At 44.8% G+C, this 23,475-nt stretch overlaps 7 protein-coding genes across 7 annotated transcripts; 4 read left to right on the forward strand and 3 right to left on the reverse strand.

Annotated features, from left to right (window-relative positions):
- Positions 1-1,178: 1,178 nt before the first annotated feature.
- Positions 1,179-2,315, reverse strand: BDZ99DRAFT_473559 (uncharacterized protein; the record flags this gene model as incomplete). The annotated part of the gene is made up of 3 exons (XM_033721841.1): positions 1,179-1,419; positions 1,555-1,729; positions 1,904-2,315. 3 exons carry the CDS (start codon positions 2,313-2,315, stop codon positions 1,179-1,181), a joined length of 828 nt encoding a protein of 275 aa, XP_033579746.1.
- A 1,187-nt stretch (positions 2,316-3,502) lies between these two features.
- On the forward strand, positions 3,503-5,332 carry BDZ99DRAFT_555576 (uncharacterized protein; the record flags this gene model as incomplete). Its single annotated transcript, XM_033727156.1, has 3 exons — positions 3,503-3,799; positions 3,963-4,294; positions 4,360-5,332. 3 exons carry the CDS (start codon positions 3,503-3,505, stop codon positions 5,051-5,053), a joined length of 1,323 nt encoding a protein of 440 aa, XP_033579747.1. The 3' UTR covers positions 5,054-5,332.
- BDZ99DRAFT_495964 (putative short-chain dehydrogenase/reductase family protein) lies at positions 4,773-6,289 on the reverse strand (the record flags this gene model as incomplete). Its single annotated transcript, XM_033723410.1, has 3 exons — positions 4,773-5,290; positions 5,359-5,634; positions 5,700-6,289. 3 exons carry the CDS (start codon positions 6,287-6,289, stop codon positions 5,164-5,166), a joined length of 993 nt encoding a protein of 330 aa, XP_033579748.1. The 3' UTR covers positions 4,773-5,163.
- Positions 6,290-10,459: 4,170 nt separating this feature from the next.
- Positions 10,460-11,020, reverse strand: BDZ99DRAFT_517102 (uncharacterized protein; the record flags this gene model as incomplete). The annotated part of the gene is made up of 2 exons (XM_033725135.1): positions 10,460-10,737; positions 10,858-11,020. 2 exons carry the CDS (start codon positions 11,018-11,020, stop codon positions 10,460-10,462), a joined length of 441 nt encoding a protein of 146 aa, XP_033579749.1.
- An 813-nt stretch (positions 11,021-11,833) lies between these two features.
- Positions 11,834-12,797, forward strand: BDZ99DRAFT_495965 (uncharacterized protein; the record flags this gene model as incomplete). Its single annotated transcript, XM_033723411.1, has 2 exons — positions 11,834-12,424; positions 12,489-12,797. Exons 1-2 carry the CDS (start codon positions 12,146-12,148, stop codon positions 12,795-12,797), a joined length of 588 nt encoding a protein of 195 aa, XP_033579750.1. The 5' UTR covers positions 11,834-12,145.
- Positions 12,798-13,441: 644 nt separating this feature from the next.
- BDZ99DRAFT_242250 (uncharacterized protein) lies at positions 13,442-13,909 on the forward strand. Its single transcript, XM_033713605.1, has one exon. The coding sequence runs from the start codon at positions 13,525-13,527 to the stop codon at positions 13,780-13,782; it is 258 nt and encodes an 85-aa protein (XP_033579751.1). The 5' UTR covers positions 13,442-13,524; the 3' UTR covers positions 13,783-13,909.
- Positions 13,910-14,557: 648 nt separating this feature from the next.
- Positions 14,558-17,584, forward strand: BDZ99DRAFT_495966 (uncharacterized protein; the record flags this gene model as incomplete). Its single annotated transcript, XM_033723412.1, has 8 exons — positions 14,558-14,572; positions 14,757-14,808; positions 14,916-14,993; positions 15,041-15,070; positions 15,138-15,215; positions 15,494-16,005; positions 16,050-16,213; positions 16,391-17,584. 8 exons carry the CDS (start codon positions 14,558-14,560, stop codon positions 17,325-17,327), a joined length of 1,866 nt encoding a protein of 621 aa, XP_033579752.1. The 3' UTR covers positions 17,328-17,584.
- Positions 17,585-23,475: the final 5,891 nt, after the last annotated feature.

A 23,475-nucleotide genomic window follows, 5' to 3' on the forward strand; every position in this document is an offset into this window, starting at 1 on the left:
AGCGGGCCCTCGACATAAAACTCGGGGGACGACGTCGGATCTTCCGAGATCAAGTCAGCCTCACCCCGAACGCTAGTCTCCCTTGAAGACTCAGCTTTGGGACTCTTGGCGCGCCTCGTGCTCGTGAGTAGTGTAGCTATTTCTGTCACTGACATGTCACGTGGGCTTACGTACGCGCTCACTCGCGGCTTCTTGCCCAGAAAGGAGCATTGTATAACGAGGTCCGCAGTCACGATATAGGGGAAGTTCATGTTCGCGTCTTTGGAATATACGAAATGGCGAAGTGCGTACAATAAATGTGTTGAATATGGGGTTGGTAAAGAATCACGCTACTTCCTTGTTTCGAGTCCTTCGCTTGCGGCTTGTCCCCCTTCACTTCACAGGACACTTGCTTTATCGAAGATTATACTGAATATCGCTCTTTCAACTGTTACGCGAGCGTACTTCTTTGCGCCTCCGCTACTACATCAAACATCACAATCATGATCTTAGGAGCTATTACTGAGAAAGCGTTCACTCACCTTGAGGGCGAAGGAGAAGAGGGGTCGCCTGAACCTCCACCGTTAGTCGAAGTTCTATTACTTTACTCCCTTTATCGTCATCTTGGCTCACTGTCTACTAGTATCATCATCTTGACCTCCAAGTAGTAGCCACGAGGTCCCATCTTCTCGTAGCCGTGCCCAACTGCCAGAGGCATGTGAGGAACTTCACGATTTCGTCAGTCAGGGAGCGGTAGAATCATCCAAAACTCAGCGGAAGCGAAGAGATCTATTCGGTCGTTCAATTTGCAGGCCCCGATACGGTTCAATACTAGAAGGAAGCGGGTGTGGGTCTGCTTGGAACCGGGCATACCTGACAGATAGAAGAATACACCGGAAGACTTCTTGAACACAGAAAGCCTATATCTTAACACGCTTCTGAACTTACGAAGTTTTATAGTATATTTCTGAGGGTGGATTGGGATGATCTCGATTACTATGTATGTACAGCTTCACATCCACCATAGGCCATAAGAAACGTGGTCCGCATCTGCTCCATTGCGCAGTCTATCATGCACAGCTATGTTCTAGAGCGTCGACAGCTACTAATAGGTCTTCTCACATACGGTAGATAAACAAATCATCCAGGTGCACCTAGTGGACCCAAGACGGGGGTTCAAATCACCTCGAAGCCATCCACTACTCCCCTGATCCAGGGCGCACCGCCAACATTCCCAAAGGGCCTAAGACCTTTCTCATGAGCGACATATCAGCCAACACTACCGCCGAGCTTGGGTCTGTCTGCGCAAGCCATTCCGGATCTGTTGGCTCCCCTCGCCCAAATCCCCTCGTCACCTTCATCGCAATCTCATCTCGTCCTATAAGATGATTCCGCCACCGATACATAATGCAAGTCGTCGAGCAACCGTTAGCCTTACAACTAGTCGCAACACCACAATGCCGACATCCTAGTCTATTCGCTGTGGAATGGCTAAACCCATTTATAAACCGGCAATCCATGTGCCAATAATTCGTGAACTGAAAGTCGGTCAAACGCAAGTGGGGACAGACATACAGCTCCCCTTTCAGCCGATCGAAAGCTCCCTGCAACCTCTCTAGTGTTATTGGATCCGACCGCATTATGGTGCAGATGCGGACATTGTAGTCTGAGTTCAACTTCCAGATCGCGGTGCTGGACTTGCGGCCCTTGTCGCAGCAGATCCGCGGGTGGTCATTGTCCCAACGATGATCTACGTGCTTGCAATCGATGCTTTGGTTGAACTTCAGTTTTTGAAGATCGTGGAGGCCGAGATTGATGTGTTTGCAGAGCTTGATGGAGCCGGAGATGCCCTGGCAGACGCGTTAGGATGGTGACTTTAAGAGCTCCGCGGCGGTGAACATGTAAAGCGGATGTATGAGCTTACAGAAACTGCAGGCTTTATTCCTCAGTCCGACGCGGCTTTCGTTCGTGGAGTTGCAGTATTTCCTGTAGGCGTCGCGGCGGACCATGTGTCGTATTTCGCGGTATTCATCTGCTTGGATGGCCTTGGGTTGCATGACTATCTCATGTAGCTTTAGACATGCTCCTCGAAGGCTGAGCAGGGACGATGCTGGTAGATAACCGGTAACCGTGAGGATGAGTTTCGGAGGCAATTGGTAGAAACGGCTTTGACTAGCATTGTGAATGGCTGCAATCATAGCGCATTTAGCGTGGTGCTTTTCTCTCTTCCGTCGAGTGTGCTCAAGAATGTTCAAGTTCTTGAGCTTTCCAACGAGGTCGTACTTTGATGACTTCGATACATAGGATCTGTCTGGAATTGGGCTAGTGGTCGCCATGATGCGTTGAAGTGATTCAAGTGACTATCTTTGGACGCGGAGCATGGTAATGCCCGAAGTGCGCAGACGGACCAGCGAGGCAAAGTAATCTGGGGTCAATGGTGGTGCCGTGGGTAGTTCGTTTGCGTCTGGGAAATCTGTTAGTGCCAACTTACTCTATATATTTCCTTCTCTCCGCTTTTCTCTTCCTACCAACCCCCCTCCATTTAGCCTAGCTTCGGCTCGTAATAACTTTGCTCCACCAATTAGGTTGTAAGCGATAGTAGTGCTAAATAACGGTCTTAATTCACTAATACAATACCGGACCTCTCTACCGGGCAAGCAGGCCTAACGGCGACGCAGGGCTCTATTTCCTTAGTCCCCGACAGTTAGCCAGCCCTTAAGGATGGCCCTCTGTCTACTCCTAAGGAGGAGGCTGTTTATAGTAAAGGAGCCGGTGCAGCAGGAGGAACTTCGGGTGTAAGACCTTGGTATAATGGTGTATACGGCGTTCCCTTTAATTAGCAATAAAGAGGTGGCCATCTAGGAACTTTCCGCTTCTAGACTAGCTAGAGTAAATAGAGTAAATAGTCTATTGTTGCATGTGTATACATCCTTTCCGATTTGTGTAGCCTTTCCAATTTACATAAGCGAGTGAATCTAATTAGTGGAACAAAGTTCTTACCAGCCGGAGCTAGGCTAAATGCAGGGAGGGGGGGGTGATGCAGAGAGAAAGGGGGGGTGGTAATTAAGCTCGTCCTTTGCTGATATGGAAAGTGAATCTTTTTTGTATATGAACCCAAGTCCCAATGCGAAATGGCAAGATTGAGAGCCCGCGAGGTCCAGCCATCTAATCAGATGGTGAAAAAAGTGATCAAACCCATAAACAAAAGCTCTATAGGCCAGACGGAATCCTTTTTTGATTATGTTTGTGGACGTTGTCTGGGATAGAGTGACAGTAATCACGTGTGCTATGACTAACTAGTTGGCATTAGGCCCCTTATTTAAACCTCAATACTTTCACACAACATTGGAAGAATCATCTGCAAAGAAGACACCATCCCAACCTAACAAGAATGATGGCCATAGTTGTACCGCTTAGAGCTAGCTCATCCCACTAAATCCGTTAAATCCGTTTCTGCAACTCGCACTTCCAAAACTCCGCACTCCTGGAACGCGAATAAGCCTAATGGGCTGCAGCACCAAACATGCCCTTCCAATTCATCGATAGCAATGCTTCAGCCGACCGTGCCACGAGAAGACGGATTCGTAGTCATGCGGCTATGGGGAAGAACGTCGGCAGAAAGATCGTGCGGCCGTCGAGAATCAAGGCTTTTGAACGGAGACCCGAGACTTCCAAAGCTGTTATTCATATCCCAAAGATCCCAGAGGATACACAAGACTCAGAATACATTAAAGACATAGTTCCTGGAACCCCAAAGCTTATTGGCGATTGGCTGTCCGTTCTCTCCTTTCCAGAACAGCGTCATAGGTCCAAGCATCTTGTCGAAAGAGCCTTTTCCTTTATCAGCGAGCCCCGTCGCGTTCCCGAGTTGAGTGATGCCATTGATTCCACAGGGGCTTCTACCTCGATGTGGGTCCAGTTCATGTTCCTCGACGAAGCCTGTGTGTACTACCTTCTCGCCTATCCATATCGTATCTTTTCAGCTCTCTATTGACATTAGTCCAGACTTCCATTGTGTCATAGCAGTATCAACTACGGCCCTCAACAACTTGGTCATAAAGCAAGAAGACTCCACTGAGACAATGCGCCACCTGTCGCGCATGTTCCGTATAGTCAACGAAAGGCTATCAGGAAGCGACACCGTCTCCGATACTACCATTGCGGTAGTATTATTGCTCACTCAATACGAACGTATTCAGAACCAGTACTATCAGGGCCTCGTTCATTTAGAAGGACTTCATCGGATGGCCGAGCTGCGAGGTGGTATCTGCAAGCTCACAAGGGACGCTCCTACTTTGGCCAAAAAGATAATTAGGTAAGATGTCCCATCTACGCGAAGTACGGTTCGCTCTCTGACGTAACACTGATACCTTTGAAAAGCGCCGAACTCGAGTACGCTCTCTTTCTGGGCACTACGACACGTTTCAGCATTGAGGACATCATGCCCACAAGCACAGCCCTGGTCGGACTTGCCAGCAGCCTTGAAGGCCATGACACTCGAAGACACGCTAGCGTTCTCGATTTTTGGTTCTTCAAACATCTGAGTGCTGAATTACAAAAACTCCTAGCAGCTATGACAGATCTTGCCGGACTTCTCAACGACGCAAGTGCAGGAAGACGACCGACACTGAATGCCCAGAAATTTCATGATACTGTCATATTACTCGGATATCGCCTCGTTCAAATAAGCCCTCTAGGAGGGCCGCGCCCCTCGAATCGTCTGGACAATGCTGTCCATTTGGGACTAGCGTTATTTCTCATGACACTTTTACGGCGACTTGACCGCAGGATCGTGGAGATTCCTCTTCTCTCGCAATTAGCTCGCTCAGCTGCTGAAGAGAACTTTGACGACGGGCGAGAGAGCCAAGAATTGCTACTTTGGGTGTTGTCCATCGGAGGAGCTTCAGTCTTCACATACACTGACGATGCATGGCTAGCCCCGAAATTGCTAGAGACGACACATGCTCTAAGCCTTCATACTTGGGAAGATGTACGTCGAACGGTTGTTAAATTTCCATGGATCAATGCCCTCCACGACAACCCAAGCCAATCTCTCTACGAGAGGGTTTCATGAGGAATAGATGTCTTCCTAGTCGCTGCTACAGTATTGATACGGCTTTGGCTACTTAATACCTCGAAGAATTCAGAGGCTACTTAGAAAACGAAGTTACAAGCAAGATGGCACTATTCCTGCAGGATCCTCTTCACACACCCCGGCTCGGTGGCCTCCAGCTCACTGGCAATGAGTTCCCAGGTATGCTTCTGCGTAGCGATCCCTTCTTCATCGGTCACCCAGCTGGGCACCTTTTCCCTTGATTCATCACCATGTCAGCATAAGCTTCGGCAAATTCACGAATAAAAGCGAGGGTATCTACTCACTGAGCAATCTTGGCATTACTGAGGAAACACCCATGGCTTTCTAGCCCCGCAACGGCTCCATGCAAGAGCGTCCGGCTGCCATCCTCGGCAGTTCGCCCTGACTTCGCATGCATAGCGGCGAGGGTCTCGCGGAACGAAGCCGGTGCGTTCCGGCCGAGATCGGTTTTGCAGAGACCGGGGCAAACGAGATTCATGACAACCCCTGTGCGGGATAGAGGGAGTAGACTCGCGAGCTCACGGATCGCGTTAACCTCTAGGAGCTTCGATAGGGGATATCTACGTGGCTTAGTGTCAGCTTAAAATGAAGCGATCTGGCATTTCCATTCAGAGAGTCTTCATACGTTGACATAATAGCGGCGTCTTCAAACGCGTCTATCTTCGCCAATGGATCATCCCTGATATTCTCCCATACCCCCTTGACGTCAAAGGCAACTCTGCTCGAGACGACAACAAGATGGGGCAGGATACCAAACTTCTTCGCATTCTCCTTCAATTTCGGCAGCAGAAGCACGCCAAGCAGCAGTGTACTAAGCACGTTGACTGTAATGGCCTGCAAATGCCCCTCAGCTATTACTCGCTGCGCTCCAGCGACAGCAGCGTTCTCAATCAGCGCATCGATACGGTCGAGCTCTGCAATCGCTTTCTTCGCGAAAGCCTTGACGGAATCGTAGCTAGAGAGGTCGAGCGCCCATACTTCGGCGACGTTGGTGATTCCGGTTGCGGCCTCGATCTTCGCTTTGGCTTCTTCACCTGCGGCGAGGTTGCGGACGCCCAGAATGACTTTTGCAGAACCAAGGGCTACGAGATGCTTAGCCGCTTCGAAACCGAGACCGGTGTTGGCACCTGTGACAATGTAGGTGCCGCCTGAGCACTTCTCGGTGGTGGCGTAGAGGGGAAGGTTGAGGGGTTGGGTAGCGACTTCGGCAGCCATGGTTTGAATAGGTGGATGCTGGTGTGAGGGGGCTTATTAGGTTCAGAGATAAAGAAAGCCCTAGGGAGTACCGGCAGAGTATGATGCAAGTATGAGAATGCTTGCTTATAGGCTTTCATGAAGACGTGGCCGACGCCTTTATATATATTTTAGAGGTGCTTTAGACAACTAGGGACAACTAGCGTCGGTAGGAGGATGGACTTACTACCAACCGGTTTTTAGCAAAATCCGACGGCGATTGATAACAAAGTCCGGAAGATGGTCTTTGCTCGCTCTTGTCGAGGCGTCATGAAGGGCATTCAGCTATGTGAAAATAGGGTGAGGGGTATGAACCAGCGAATGAGAGACTAGAGTACTAATGCAGCCTAGCGCTGGAGCCCACATAGCTACGCTAGCCAATCGGAGAGTATTGCTCTAGAAGGGAATAGCTCAAGCTGTAGACAGCCAGGCTGTATTGAAATGAACATGAAATGGTAGGTAAAGACCCTGGGAGGCGGCCTGGATTACTATCAAGCTTGCCGTAACATTCGGGTTTGAACTTTTCAAGTATGCCAGAGACCTCAAGCAGGGCTAGGCAAGTGTACACTAACAAGCCTAGAGAAAGCGTGGCGTAGAGTAAGAAGTTTAGAGCAGAGTATTTCATTCGTGGATTGCCATTATGTGTTCAACGGAGCCTGACAGTATCGTCTTAAGAATGCGAAATACGGGACGAGGTTAACTCCACAAATCTCACGATGATGACTATCGAGAGACCATGAAATAATCTTTAGAGAATCCTCGTGTAGATTGCTTGACAAGCGAAACGGACGATGCAGAGGGGGCCTTTCAATTAAGAAGCTATCCCTTGATTCCCGACGTATTTGGAGACGATATTTGCAATCGCCATAATCTTGGCAGAGTGGGGATCAATCAATCAATCAACTTTGACGTCTCCAAGTTGATTGATTGCTTCGTTGAACAGGCTGTGATTGATTTGATTTGATTTGATTAATTTCTGAGATGCTCAAGTTGAGTTGATGAGATTGATACTTTTTGACCCCCAAGTTGAATTGATTGGTTTGATTGATAGATTGATTGATAAGTTGATTACTACTTAGGAGGTTTGATGCCAATTCGACGCCAGGAGCGTATAGATTGCAGAGCACTAAGTAACTCAGGCTTCATATTAAGGCGTCGTACGCCCAGGAGATCGCCAAGTTCGCTGAAAATTCTCTCACAATCAGCTGAGGAGGCTGGGATGGAGTAGATATCAAGGGCTAGCTGGCCTAGAATAGGATAGCGATCTCTTGTGATAACCCAGTACTGAATAGGGTCCTTCGCTAGTGGGTTGTCCTGTTTCAGAGTTGGCTCGCGCTTCCACCTCTCGTACTCGTCGTCAACAGTTTCCTCCATCTCCTGCTTGCCCTCCTCCATAGAGTTCCTAAGGAAGTCTGCTCGGTCGTTTATAGGGCTTGTTCGACGGCGTTTTGCAGGCCTCACATCAGGAGACGAGGTAGGAGATGCTTCGCCAGCAGCCTTTGCAGCCACCTTATCCTTATATACCTGCCACAGCAGCCGGAAGGAGCTATAGCCATTTGAAAGCCAGTTCTTGTACGGATGTGGCCTATCGCGCTTTATATTGTAATCCTTCGGCACCTTCCATAGCCCCTTAAGCGCGTGTTTATATGCTGGATGAAGTATTATACTCAGGTTAAATTGATGTGAACTCTGATTTCTATAGACGTCTAGCTAGTTGTATATATACTAGGGGAGGGAAGGGGGCCACCCCCAGGGTGGCGCGCTAGTAAGTTCAGATGAGCCCTGCACAGCTGAGGCTTCAGCTCGGTTCTCTACAGCTGAGATTTCAGCTGGGTTCTCTACAGCTGATGTTCGGAGAGTAGCTTTCTGGCATATGAGTTGTTGATCCTAGGTTGTAGTGCTGCAACCTGAGTATTATAGCTGCAAAATAGATAAAGGTGTCTTCTATCTTCCCGTAGTAATCCGCGAGTTTCTTATAGGCGGCGTTAATATTAATAACTAAGTGATCTTCAGGTGCATCTGGATCCTTGTAGTTAATAGCCTTAAGCCTCTCCTTCTGCTCCTTAAGGGCCGAGAGTAGCTATTTAAATATAATAAGAACTTCCCAAATAGCTCCGTGGCTACCAGCTGAACCTCTGCCCTGTAGCCACGTTATTGCATTCTTAAACAGCTTAAGCAGCTGCTTATACTCTGTAATTGTTGCCTAATTACCTGTGTTTAGCCCTTGCTCCTTAATAAAGCACCGCGGTTTCTCCTTCTTTATATCCTTGCGCCGAGATGCTGCTTTAATATTGTATTCCTCGAGCTTTATATATATATACGCGTCGAGAGGGCCTTAGAGCTTACAGGCGCGCTTAAAGCAATTGTAGTAAGAGTTCCACCAAGTTCTAATAGGCTTAATAAGCTTCTTTAGTTTATAAGATTTATTGCGGCGCTTTAAGTCCTCTGCCTGCAGTTTAATAAACAGCTCTCGGGCTTATAGAGAGGCGCTAATAGATAATATAACGTTGAATAGCACCCCGATAGGCCCGGCTTTCCTCTACTCTACTATTAGCAGTTCTTCTTCCTATATTACTGTTAGCGCAATATAGAATAGCAATAAGATTAGAAACGTGATTTTACCCGTATATTCACGTTCATGCTCTTAAATGCCTTCTTATCCTTACCCTATATAATTGCTTAGGCAGCTAAGTTAAGAATATAGCAGGTACAGCGTAACCGACGCTGGGAGATGCTGAACTCGAATTCATCGGCCATCGCTATTAAAGCAGTGTTGTTGTTTATGGCGTTGTTAAGTATAAAGTAGCTAAGGCGCTTAGCATTAATTTTAAACAATTGTAACGTTGAGCTAACTATCTCCGCGATGTTCTTGCCTGAGTGCTGGCCTAGAAGAACAGGCAGGCCTAATAAGTAGTCCTCTAGCCGGCCATTCTTGTTTAGATAATATACATATATCCCAGTAAGCGCACGCTTATTGCCAACTGAAGTCCAATTATCGAATAATATATAGATAAGGCTAGTTGCCTGCTGGAGGTGTTTAATCACGGCGGGTATATAGGAATTGTACTCGGCTATAATGGATTCTCGGAGTGTACAATAGGTCTTCCATAGGCTTAATTTGGCAATAGGTCTAGCAGCAGCAATTATGCTGCGGAAGGCAGGCTTCTCAATAACGCGTAAAGCCTGATTATTATCAGCAACCCAGTGTTGAACAGCGCGTAGAAACTTCGCCCGATTGAAGCTGTCCGCCAGCTTGTTAGCCACGTCCTGTGGAACATTAATGCCCTGGAACTGCATTGTCGCCAACACTGACGTCTGGTTTGGAGTAGAGAAGTTGATCTGGCCATCTTTATCAACCCCGTGGCCACGCTGTTGCCGCCCTAGGTGAGCCATAGCTGACGAAGTAGCCTTCTCAACGTTGAACTCGCCGCTAGGTATTCTGTGTATGTGGCAGTACTTGCAGAGCCAGAACTTCTGGCGCTGCTTTCGATGGTAAACAGGCCAACCGTACGCGTAAATCCAGCTTGCTTTTGACGGTCGTAAGGTTTCGTAAGGCCTTCTCTGCAGATGCGGTACCCGTAGCCAATTGAGGTTCTCATATAGGTTGTCGTTGTCAACGTCGTCGTCGTTCGTGGCAGGTGTTTCGACGTGTTCATTCGTGTTGACTTCGGCGCGCATAGAATTAACCTTACGGGGAGGTTTCTTTCGATTTGCGCGTGCGATAACTTCCTGCTGTACGTTCTGAAGGTTCTGATTCATTGCTGGGTGCGATATTGTACAGAGGTGGTATGGTGTTGGACGCGTTGATGTGAGTTAGGATGAAAATCAGGGTTAGGAGACTGCTTAGTAAGCACTTCTGCTAGGTGGGCTCTCTATAGGATACTCTATCTACGCTCCGCAAATAGGAATCAATCAAACCAATCAAATCAATCAATTTGATGCCTTGAAGTTGATTTGATTGATAAAATCCACCTCTTCGGATTGATTGATTGATTTGGTTGAACCAAATCAAATCAATCAATCTATCAACTTAAGTTGATTGTTCCCCACTCTGAATCTTGGACACCCGCCTGTTACCTATCTTTCCAAAGCTCGGCATCTCGATAGCCCTACCGATCCCAACGTCCAAACCCGCCCTACCAACTACCCTCCTCAGATCGTCGATCTCAAATAACAACTTCCATTCACAAACGTAACACCACCATCACAAGTCGCCTTCTGAATGGTCGTTCCAATGCACGCCGAGTTTCCATCATCCGTCGACCACGGCCACTGCCAGTGGAAGTTCATATCAATGCCCGAGGCCAGCCTAGTGAGATAGTCGTTGCGAGTGCTCCAATCGTCTGTGATGACTGCAACGTTGGGAGGATTCCGTCCACATTCGCCAACCATGTTAGCGACGACACCGCGGCACCAGTCTGCGCCGGTGCCTTGATCGGTCGGTTCAATGCGCACAACGTAGTTAAGGAAGTTGCCGTCCGTGATTGATGTCGCGAGTTAAAGAGTCAGGAGAAAAAGATGGAGGTGGAAGAGGGGGAGAATGTACGCACCAAAGTCGTAGTAGCAGTCGATGAGGGCCCATTGGAAGTTGGAAAAATGGCAGGTATCATCACGTTTCGAGCTTTGGCTGGGAGATGATTCTGATATAGCTGTGGTGCCACTGAGAAGTGCGAGGAGTGTGCCGACGAGGGCGAAGTACTTTAATGTGGACATTCTGATGAAGAGGAGACTGAAAGAGGAGAAATGGTCGCCAAAAGTCAAATGACCAAGAGGATAGAGTGCCTGCGAGGAACCACGACTAAATGAAAGAGGAGATCCAAGGCCAGGAGGTAGTATCAGAAGACTGTTGGTTCGTGATGCTGTTATATATTCTATCCCAAGCCATTTCACGAAGACGATACCTTGGGCACGACAGAGGCATTGACCCTTTAGCGACATCAAATTACTACTCTAGCGAGGGCACCAATCGCGATGAATGCTGTCTCAGGCTTGCACTGTGCAAAAGTGCGGTCTCACGACGGATTGGGCTGAATGTGTGCTCCCCCAACAAAATCATACGGCAGGAAGATTGACAAAGTTGCCCACGGGTCCAAAAAGATTGTATTGATGACATTTTCTCGAAGCCCTGCGGCTCTTCTTTTAGCTGCTAGCGCATATTGTGTTCGAAGACTGCTCTGCTGTGATTGGATTGCTCGCTTACTCGCTTGAAAATATAGTAGGGCACAGGCACTTTGATCCGTCACGATCAACTACACGTCTAATTCGAGATCCACGATGTCAGCATGTAGTGCCTGAGTCCTATTTCCTGCCCGATATAAACTCTCCTGCAAGCTCGTACTGGCGATCCTCCATCTGAAACGGCGGTATGCTCAGCTCAGCTTCATCCTAGCTCGGCCAGTTCCAAAGTACATGGACGTGGAACTCAGGGCAAGGAGGAAGTCCGCTTAGGATGGATGGGGAGATATCGTATACGAGGTGCCGCAGGTGACTAGGTGCAGTTGTTTAGCCCGAAAACCCCTATATATCCCGGTTCCCATGGTGGTTAAAATCATCATCAGAGATTACAGTAACACTCCACTAGCATCTGCGTTTATTCTTTTTGCTCCCCTTCCAGTTCTGCTTTCGTCGTCGTTTATAACAACTTCACCATCTCGCTCTTCTCGATTGCTCCTTGGCTTTGTCTCAATATCGACGCTCTCGAAACCATGAAACTCACAAATTTCATTGCAAGTTTCTTCCATAGTCTTTGAATACTGTCTACCGTTAACCCACTCTAGGCTCCCTTGCTCTTCGCTACTTGTGTCATTGCGATCCCCATGCTCGACGCCAAGCCTTCAGATGTCGAGAAGCGTGACAGCGATTACCGGAGTCACTGTCTACATCTCGCGCAATGGCCACGGTAACGAAGCTAGTTTCCGTATCTTTGGAGGCATCCGCATCCTTACTCAGTTCCGCGACTGGTTTACATCGTCCGGAATTGGACCACACGTGACCAAGGCCTTCTATTCAAACTTGAAGCCTGTAATTAGGGGGGCTGCGCGAGCCATCGATGCCGGAACGCTCGTTACTGGCTTCCAGGGTCTATACAAGGACACGAACCAGCTACTTTACGGCGTAGTCGGGACCTAATTCACCGCGTCAACTTTTACAGGCACCGAAACGGTGCTGATTCGTGTTACAGGTGTCCTTGCCACCGGCCCCAGCCTACGACGATATGGCGGCTTGGTGGGCCGTGGTGAACCCTATCAAAACGGCCATCAGCATCTACGTCGCGGAAAATGTGCACACGAACGTCGTATTCGTCATTGTCGATGATGCATTTATAGCCGGAGGTGGAGCGGTTACAAGCACTAAAAGGTCCATCTCGACTCGTGTCCCGGCGGAATTCATGAGGAGGCAAGCACCCGACGTGTGCGGCGGGTACGATCTCGTCAGTTTATTTTCAAATGACGTCGTGTATGATGATAGCTCGCCGGTTCATTTGGCATAAGTCAATTAAGCTCCTACTGTTTAGAAGGTAGGACATTGGAAGGAGGAAGGAGGAGCGATAGAGAGATACAATGATGCGGCGGAGCCTGAGCGACTTTATATTCTATCTTTCATTTCTTCTTGCGCTGAGTTTTCGAATGACTCCGAAGCAACTCGTCGCGATCCGGAGCCTGTTTGCTGATAGATGATTGATGAGACATCGTAAAAGAGAAGGACAAAGACCCTCGCTTCGTGAATTACGAAGTACGGATGTGAAACACACCTACAACATGGCATCCCTCTCTTTCTTGAATCTCATTGGAGTCGAATCCTTCCCGACCACTTGGCAGACAGTTCTTATCGAGTTCTTCCAGCGTATTTCAACCCATGAAGGAACGTAAAAAACCGGGCATGCTCACTGTGTCCCTTTTCTTCATGTAGATGCAACATCGACACCCTGATGCTGTGGGAACGCTTCCTGGTGCTAATGATAGGTACTGATGGCTGACGAATGCTGATACGTTGATATCTCGAAAGGAGTTCTCAAGACAGTTGAGGTAGAAATGGGCGTTAAGTTTCCAAGGTGAGGGTCCGGTCCGTCATTTCCTCCGCGCTAAAAATAGCCTTACCTTCTTCAACGTCCGAGGTCCCCTAACACTCGCTCGGTAAGAAAAATAGCCTGTTTTCACTACAACATTCGACCTAATCCTCAATGAGATATTGTTGAGTTTCCTCTTCACATTCTCTGGATGCGTCGGTCCTTCAAATTTCTATCTAACTTTTCTCTCCTTACGATTTTGTTGAAGGCATCCGATTCTTTAGTAAGACGTGATGGCAAATCAGATGGCGATATCTTTAGATGTGATGCACCCTTAGAACCCGAAAGCGCACCGCCTTGTTTAACGAGTTACCTAGAGCTTACAACAGAGCCTGAGGCTACGGTGGTGTGGTTTCAGCGTTCTGGGTGTCCTCAACGCAAAGATACTACCTTTGTAGGATGTAACTAGGAGATCAGACGCAACAATGGGCTCTGTGCCCGGGAGAAAACGCCAAGAGCTCGTATTGGCGCCTGCTTCCTCGAGATAGTATCACATGCAGCCCTCGCCCTCGTGCCCGGCTGCTTCACCTCCGCCAGTCACGTCCGATAGCGCCAACGAAGTTGTGATCGCTGATATCAGCAACTGTGGCCCAGCAACATCTTGTACAGGTACACTGCCTCGTCATCGGTGTACAGACTTCTGCCACGTCTTACTTCAACGCACCGATGGAGTGCTGGAGCAGCGGGCCACTTGTACTTGGCGACATTTCGCAAGATTTGCCTTCGGCTCGAGCTTCCGATCCTTGTTCTGTCATCCCGATTTCCGAGTACAGTAAGATGAGTAAGCCAGCAATGGCTCCGGAGCTGCCCCTCCGTGCTCAGGGTCGTCGCCAATAGCCTTCCCCACGGTACGCCTGGCTACACCCGAGATCGCTTCTTTTTCAGCTCGCGATAATGCATCTTCCGACCTTTCGGAGTAGCGCCGAGTTGGGCTTGCGACTCTCGGTAACCTTAACTCTTTGGGATAAGCTTGGGCTCATCTTCGCCTCGAAAATGCTGCTCTGGGGCAATCGCCACGATCGACTGCATAGCGACCTCCACTAACTCACAGTTATTGTAGGACCTCCGCTGGAAAATGGCCATCCTTCGCTATGGATTGATTCCGATTCGGTCGTCTCGCATAATCACCGCGAACTGTTAAGCCGCACCAACTCCCCATGCCCCGACTTTTCTTGTGTCTAAAAATGCTTCATGATCAGGTAAAGAGAGCTATTTTGAGAGACGACTGTCCGAACCACCCACCCCGCTCGCCATTGGGGCCATTGTAACGGCACCCAGTAGTCGGCACTGAGCTTCCGTCTTGGCTGCTCAGGTACCGGCTGTGGCTGAAGGGACCCCGGCCTTTGGCATTCACGTGATCATGAAAAACTTCAGTCTCTACAGGCGTTTGGGGTCGTTATTTTGCTCTCAGGTTGCTCTTCTGCTTTTGTTGGACGTATGCGCAGCGCAACTCGATCCTATTTACAATCACTGCGAACGATGGCAGCACTCCTGTTTGTGAACACTCTATCTCTTGGGTTTGACATCACCTGATCATCTTAGCAACAATACGGAATGACACACTCTATATTGATGGAGGAATCGAAACTTTCCGGCTGGATAATACTAATTACACCAATGGTCTGTAGCTTGTTTTAACACCATTACAAATACGCTAACATTAGCAGGCACTGATGTTGGAAATACTATTGGTGTTAGTAAGTAACAACCTCTTAGCTGTATCCAGCCCATACTGACGCGAACTAGACCTGTACACGATTACAGTCCTGCTCAACGAAACTTGGAATTGGTGGACAAACATCACAGAAGCGAAGCTGAACAAAACAGAAAATCCAGCCTCCGGTACGCAAGGTCCTAGTACACATACCAGAGTCCTCCGTTGTCATTGTTCCTGGAACCGTGTTGAGACACGACTCATACCGTGTTTGAACACCCACTCAAATTGCGTTTGAGCACCCAATTCAGCCGCTTTGAACTCGGTAGTGGTGTCTTAAACATGACCTGAGTGGCATTCAAGGACAGCCAGCACCAGAGGACCTAGTGTCTGTCTTCAACGCCCTTTCTTTATGAAAACCCGCTAACATTTGTATTGTTACCTAAAGGCTCTACTCCCCAAACAGGTCTCATCCGTGGCGCTTCCTACCAAGGCCCACCTGACGACTCGCGCATATGGACGTTCGGCGGAACTTCCTTCGAGGGCAACACTTCATTTCCAGGCTGGCATACGATGCAAAGCTCCGCAACGCCACTGTGGTCCTTCGATACTAACACCAAGGAATGGTCGCCGTTCTCTGCGGGTCCCCTCGTCGAAGAGCCAAACTATGGTCTCTCTGCAGAAGCACCAGACCAAGGCTTAGCCTTCTACTTGAATGGACAGATCGATAACGGTACCAGATTTACGACAAATGATCTCGGTAACAACACTCTTAATCTTCCTGGAATGGTCGTTATAAATCTGGCCAATCAAACTTTTGCGAACATCTCGACTCCAGGACTCAATGAAAGCACATACCCTCGAGCGGGTGGAAGTATGGGATACGTACCAGGTCTTGGCCGAAGCGGTATATTGGTTGCCTTAGGAGGCGCATACCGCAATCAATCTGGCCCAGGGCCATTCAAGGCGCAAACTCTTGTACGTTAGCAGAAATCATCCTTGATATGCTCTAACACAGCTAGGCTACATATGATACTGTCGATGTCTTTGATATTGCATCGTACCTCGAGACCCCGGCCACCAACGGGACCTGGTATACCCAGGCCACGACGGGTAGCATTCCGCCACCCCGAATTGATTCCTGCGTCGTGCTCGCTTCTGCCCCAGATAACTCATCCCATAACATGTACGTGGTCTGTTGTTTACGTACCGTATTACGTCACTTATTTCTTCGTTCGCTATTTCACAACGTTTACTTCTTTATTTCTCACCACCTTACTTCAACATACCGACATATTGACATCTCACACCTTACTCCCTTTTCCGCTGCGTCGTAGTCCACGGCATCTTCTGACCCTTCCAGATATCTATATGGCGGCCGCGACCCCACCTCATCCAACATGACCCTCTACGACGACATATACGCCCTCTCCCTCCCCTCCTTCACCTGGACCCTCATCTACACCGGCTCCTCCCCGCGCTGGGGCCATACCTGCCACATCGTTGGCCCCGGCAAGCGCCAACTCCTGACTGTCGGTGGTTCACTCAACAAGACCACTGACCATTGCGACTGGGAAGTCCGCGGCGTTGCCATCTATGACCTCTCCGCCGCCCTATGGGGCACTGTCTTTATCGAAGACGCACCAGCCTACAATGTCACCCCTGCCATCGTAAAGGTAATCGGTGGTGATTCCATAGGGGCTGCCACACTGAAAGCGCCAGAGAAGGGATATGGGAACACAGCGTTAGCAGCTGTGATGAACGCAACGCGTACGACATTGGGCCCGACGGCAACCGCTACGCCTGCGATAAATCGTAAGAAATCACACACTGGTACTATTGTTGGCGCGGTCATCGGGTCGATTGCTGGACTCGCCGCCATCCTTGTCGCCGCGTATTTCATCTATCGCAAGCGCCTTCCTAAACCCCCAAGCCGTCCCCCAACGCCTATGGCCGAAGCTCCGACGACAGGTGAGCGGCTCGAAGCCGTGGGCGACGACAAGCACCCCCTCGAAGCGCCTGGGGTGGAACTGCCGTGGGAGCTGGAGGCGAAGGGGGAGCCGCAAGAGCTATCACCGACGTCGCTAGCGGAGGTTCATGGAGAGGATTGGAGAGATGGTAGGGCTGAGCTTGAAGCACAGCAGAGGGTAGAGATGGAGGAGCAGCATGGGGTGAGTGAAGCTGATAGAGATGGGCCTGTTGTTGGGAAGGCAGGAGAAAGGGCCGAGTTGAGCGGGACAGCTGTTCCGTCGGGGGGAAGGCTGGGGGTGCCTGTTATTAAGGCAGATGATATGGCGTAGTCTTAGATGTTTGTATCGGGAAAGGGATTGAAAAAGATAGTAACGAAAGGGGCGCGCTTCGGCACCAGGTAATTAGGTAAAATCCCTCTCTTGGCTTCGTTTGTTGTAGAAGAGGTCTGAACATAATAAAGCTTATACGGTTTATTATTTGAATAACGTGTTCAAGGATAGAATAAGAAGCTCTTACCATAGCACACATAGTCACTGAGAGAGGCACTCGATCACGTGATCGAATCAAAAGTGGTCAGGTACTTCGGAATCAATATTTTGAAGCTGATACTATTTATAACATCACTAATTTAAAGGGTATAATATATAATATTAATTTTTGGTTTTAAGACTTAATTAAAAACATTTAAAGATTGGACTTCTAAGGAAAGCTGCTACATTTTTCCAGCATCTAATATGCAGGCTGTAGCTCGCATCCTTCTATTACCTCTAACAGCGCTTTTCGCGTGGAAAGACACCGTAAAACCACGTGCCCGCCCCACTACCCTAAAGCCAAGCCTTGGCATTAAGGATGCGTGCCAAAAAATTTGGAATACGTGGGGCAGTACGTAAGTGGATAATATTTCTATAAATAATAGGACTTATACGACTATATACTCTAACAGTGCTTTATAGACCCTCTTTAGTACTCTAAGAACTAAAAGGCGTGGAAAATAAGTTTTAGAAATAGGGATATAAAATATTCTAGTATTAGGGACGTCTTAGTATTAGGAATGCGAGCCGGAAAATATAGAATACGTAAGGTTGTAAGCGTAATACTAAGCCTTAGTATTAGGCTATAAATAGCAGGACTAGTGCTACTATACACTTTAGTAGTACTTTTTACACCTTTTTAAGTACTTTAAGAACTAAATAGCGTTAAAATTAGGACGAGCTTATTTATTACCCCCCCTTTCTCTAATTATTACCCCCTTTTTTTCTATTTATTACCCCCTTTTAATTAGGCCTAGCTCCGGCCCGTATAAATATTGTTCCACTAATTAAACTTACTTACTTACCTACTTATACTTAATACGGAATTTATATTACCTATATACTTAGTTATAATATATTAATACTACTTCTTCTATATTAATAGCCTTATTACTATAGTCCTCTAACCCTCTTTTTAGAGCTGCTACGCCTCCGTAAAAAAGGGTATAAAGTCTATTAATACTTAGGCTAAGTAGGAAGAATACGCGCTTATTAAATATAATAAAAAAATAGACAAGCGCACGCCCTTTTAGGTGCGGAAAGTACTTATTTAATATAATTATGCGGGCACCTATATATTAGCTAGCAGGAAGAGGAACACCTGTATAAAGAAGTCTAATTACCTTATAAAAGAAGCCCTTATAAAAGACCTATAAGTAGGTAATTAGTTCTTTAAAGTTAAGGTTTCTATTTATAATTATAAGCTGTTTAACCCGGAGAATAGTACTCTAGCTATATATTAAGATAGTATAGATAAGGCTATAGTTTAAATAATATAAAATTAGCTTAATAGAGGCACGCTTATAGGTGCTATTTTTAATAACCTTATTACTAAGGGTAAGGATATAATAATACAGGACCTATATAATAAAAAGTAGAAGTAAAAGAAAATAAAGCTTAATAGCTTTACTTTAACTTAGGCAATACTTAGGGTGCTTAAAAAACACGGCAGTAATAACCCGGACGCTTATTACTACTATAAATATAAGCTAGATAAAGTAAACTATATTAAGTATCTATACTTTATATATTCTAAAAGTATTTAGATATTTTAGAGAAATCCTAATATTATACTTTTTAATTATACCTATAAAACTAATCGCTTTAAAATACCGCTGCTATACCTTAATAGCGTTAATAATTAAGGCAGGAACTATAAACTAGGCTACTATTTCCTTCCCGGAGAAAAAAAAAAGGACTATATCTTTATAATACGGGAGCTTTACCTAATATACTAGCGCCTAGGCGTTTTACTAGGCGTTTTTATTACGGATAAAAAGCTAGCTGTTTTAACCCGCAATATAAACCACCCGAGCGCAGAAGCACTTGCGGAAATAAGTAGATAAATTAAACTAATTATACAGGACTAGGTTACGGAACTAAAAAGGTTATATATCGGATATATAGGGATCCTAGATTCCCCTATAGACTGCTAGTAAATAGAAATAATCTAAGAATAGGATATTATAAAAAAGGAGCTATATAATAGCTTAAGGGGCTTAAAGCCGCGAGCTAGGAGAGCGCTTAAAAGGCTTAAGGCTATAAGCTAAATAAGTAGAAAGGTTTTTTAGGACAGAGCTTTTATATATAAAAACGCTTCTTTATATAAATAGGAACTTTATATTTAACTTAAGACTTTAATACTACCTATTAAAAGTAATAACCCCGTTTTATACCTAAGATTAATCTTACCTTACCTTTTAAAGACTATTACACCCTAATAATAACTTAACCTATATCCTGCCTTAGTGCGCGGTACTTAGGAAATATAGAAGAAATAACCTATTATACTTTAAATACTGCTATATTAAAGGAGTTATATATAGATAATTAATTAAAATAGCCCTACTAACCTTTTTAGGCAGTATAACTGCTAGACTAACTTTAACTATAACTAAGGTAGTAATATATATACAGGCCTTGCTTACACGTTTATAAGTACTAGAAAAAGCTAGCAATACTAAAAATAAAAAGATTACAGTTCTATAGGAAAATTTCTAGGTTATTTAAAGAGAGCTTACTACTAGCAGAGCAGTTAATATAAAAGGCTATAAAATAAATAAACCTGAAAAGTTTACTAGTAATAGAGGAACTTTACAAGCATTTATAATATAGATAAGGCTATACCTGCGTATAAACTAGAATAACCTTGTATTTAAATCTAATAAAGTCTATATAGCAGCAACCTTTTTAAAAAAAGAAGCGTTTAACTAGTTTAACCTATTACTTATAGACTGGCTTAGCAACGCCGATATAGATAAGCGAAAACTAGAAATAAATATTATATTTAGCAACTATAAGAACTTTAAGGCCGCGCTCCGGATAACCTTCGGAGATACTAATAAAGAATAGACGGCGGAATAATAGATTGCTATTCTAAAGTAGAAGAGCTTAGCCGGCTGCTATACTTTAGAATTTATATAAATCGCGTTTAAGCTATTATAGGGAGATAAAGCTCTAAAAGCACAGTACTATAGAGGTCTTAAAGAAAATATTAAAAATAAAATTATATAAGGCGAAAGGCCTTTAATACTTTATAAACTTAAAGAAATAGCTATATAAATTAATAGTTAATAGTATAAACAATAACTAGAACGGGCAGATAAGAAGGGACTTTATTTCTACGCCCAGCTAGCCAGGCTAAAACCTAAGATAATTAACCGCGACTATAGAAATTATATAGAAATTAATTTTATAAAACAATATAATAACTAGAAAGGTAAACCTATTACTAATAAAAAAAGGTAAGAAAAAAAGCGTAGCGGCGCATACCTATTATACGGAGAATAAGGATATTTCGCGAATAAATACTCTAAAAACACCCGAATAGCAGCAGTTATAGTAAAGCCGAATATAAACCGCCACAATTCTATATTATAGACCGCGTGCTATAACAACAACTACTTTACCTATTAGTTAGATAAATAGGTAATAGGGTACTATTTAATATAAAGAATAAAAGGCTGTACTATTACTATAATAAAAAACAAAGAGTATAATAATAATTCTATAGGCGACTACTACGCAGATATAGAAATTAAGAGTATAGAGATTAACTACCTATTAGAAACGGATAAAGCGTTCTAGATAATTAAACCTTAATTAGAACCCCGAACTAATATACCCGAGCTATAAAAATAATAGTAAACCTAAAGTATAGAATACAGAGGCCTAGGTTATTAAGGTTATAGCCACGTATAAATAAAGCGCAAAAGAAATTCTTACACGCCTTAATAAGGGCTAAAAAGCGTAAAAGGCTAAAAACGCTATAGCGGGCGCAGAGCTAAGAGAATTAGCTAGTTATAAGTTCCTAAAAGCAATAGAAAAAGTTACCGAATAACTTATTAAGGAAAAAGGAGCGAAGATAGCTACTAGGGTAATAATAATAATAATAATAATAACCGCTAACGTAGGAACACGCGCAAGGTTAGATATACTAGAAGGTAAAAGTACTAATATTTAGTAAGAACTAGATAATAAATTGCCTGTTAAGGATAGTAAGAAGTACTATAATAGTAATAAAAATTATAAACTAAGTAAGTAGACTAGTAATAGAGAACTTAGTATTAAACTAGAATAAAAGCTACTAAAACTATATAGAACTAAAGTAGAAACCGAAATCTACGGGGTATTACACCCTATTAGCGAAATAGGCGTTTATAGTAGGGAAAATAAATAGTTAGATAAAAACCACCTACTTTATAGATAGATATCCTAGGTATTATATATTAAAAATAAATATAGTAAGCACTCTGCTAATAAAAAGTACCGCAGATAGTACCTATACTAAACTAGATATTATATTATTACGTAACTAGTATTAGCTAAAAAAATAGAATACTATATTATAGGTAAAAAGAATAAACTTATAGAAGTAGCTACTATATTTCTAGACCCTTAGTACCTAATAAACTATAGGAAAGGTAAAAACTAGCAGATATACTACTAGAACTTATATCTAGTATATTATAAAATAAAATATATAAACTATTAGCTATAAAAACCGCTAAAAAATAAAAAGGCGCTTATATAATAGAATAGCTAAAGTAGCTAAGGAAAAGGTCCTATAGAGCAGCTATAGACAAAAAAACGCGAACCGCAACTATTACTACTTTAGTAGGAAAAGCCTATATTATAGAAAAAAAAAAAAGCCCGGTAATATAGCCTAACTCTATTCCTATTTAGAACTATAGATATATAATTCTATTAGTTAAAATTAGTAGGAACCTAGTAAAAGCACTGCTAAATAGTAGCGCGCAAGGAAATTTTATATTCTATAACTTTATTAGGAAAAACCGGATTTTTTAGTAATAGAAAAACAGACCCTATAGATTATATACAGTAAATAGTACACCTATATAATATAGTAGCGGGCAGGTAACTATAGAAACTTAGCTAACGTATTCTATAAGCGAGCCGTCCACCTAAGCAAGCCGTCCACTTTATTATAAAAACCTGCCTTAAACGTTAATTACTCTACAACGCTAATAGATATTAACTATATATAACTTATAGCCTAATCTGCAGCAACCTCTGCATCGTTTTTACACGTATAAATATTATGCCCTAACTTACCGCAGCGCCTATAGCGCCGCACGATTCTATTAAAGCCTGCTCTACCTTACTGCTTTTTGCTTTAAGCGTTCTTCTTAAGCTGTTAAGCAGCTATTTAAAAGCCTACTTCTATTATTAGAGTTCCTTCCCTTTAAATACGCTTTTTTTTGCGCGCCTTGCACTTTATAGCGGCTTTATTTACCTTTTAAAGGCTAGTAACAGTATCGCGCAGTAGCGCAGCTTAATATATTATACTTTTAGCACCTTTAGAAAGGCTATTAAGCGAGTTAAGAATAGCTATAGGTAAGCTATTTTAATATATTTAAATGCGCTTATAAATTAAAGCTAATTAAAAGCCTAGCTTAAGAGCGTTGCTTAGTGTTTTTAATTCCTATAGAGCCTCTATAGCGGCAGGCGGAGGCAATAGTATATAGAGCCTAATATTAAGCTTTAATAGTACTGCTTCTAGATTAAGTAGTATAAGGCCTGCGCTTTAAAAGCCTGCGTAAATATTGCTTTTTATAATTAAGCTATAGAAAGCTGCTTTAAATACTAGCAGGAACTCTAGCTTAGTAATATAGTTAATATAACGTAATCCACAAGTTAGTAGCCCGCACAAGCTAGTGGCCCACCCAACTCAACACGCGACGCGTCGTCCAACAACCACCCCAATGGCAGCACCACAACAACAAGAAGCCATCTTTCAAGAAGGCAGAGTTATTCTAGGCGTTCAAGCCTACAAGACCGGCCAAATTACATCCTTCCGAGGCGTTGAGAAACTATACGATGTGCCCAGAAAGACGGTTACGCGTCGCGCCCGTGGTATTCCTCCACAACGCGGTGCTATCTCCAAAAATCGCCGTCTTACACCTGTACAAGAAGAGGTTCTTGT

The sequence above is a fragment of the Mytilinidion resinicola genome, assembly GCF_010093595.1.
Source record: "Mytilinidion resinicola strain CBS 304.34 unplaced genomic scaffold BDZ99scaffold_5, whole genome shotgun sequence".
Lineage (NCBI taxonomy): Eukaryota > Fungi > Ascomycota > Dothideomycetes > Mytilinidiales > Mytilinidiaceae > Mytilinidion > Mytilinidion resinicola.

Bases quoted from the DNA above. Each gene is read 5' to 3' on its own strand.
- BDZ99DRAFT_242250 (XM_033713605.1), top strand. From the start codon at position 13,525: ATGCGTCGGTCCTTCAAATTTCTATCTAACTTTTCTCTCCTTACGATT.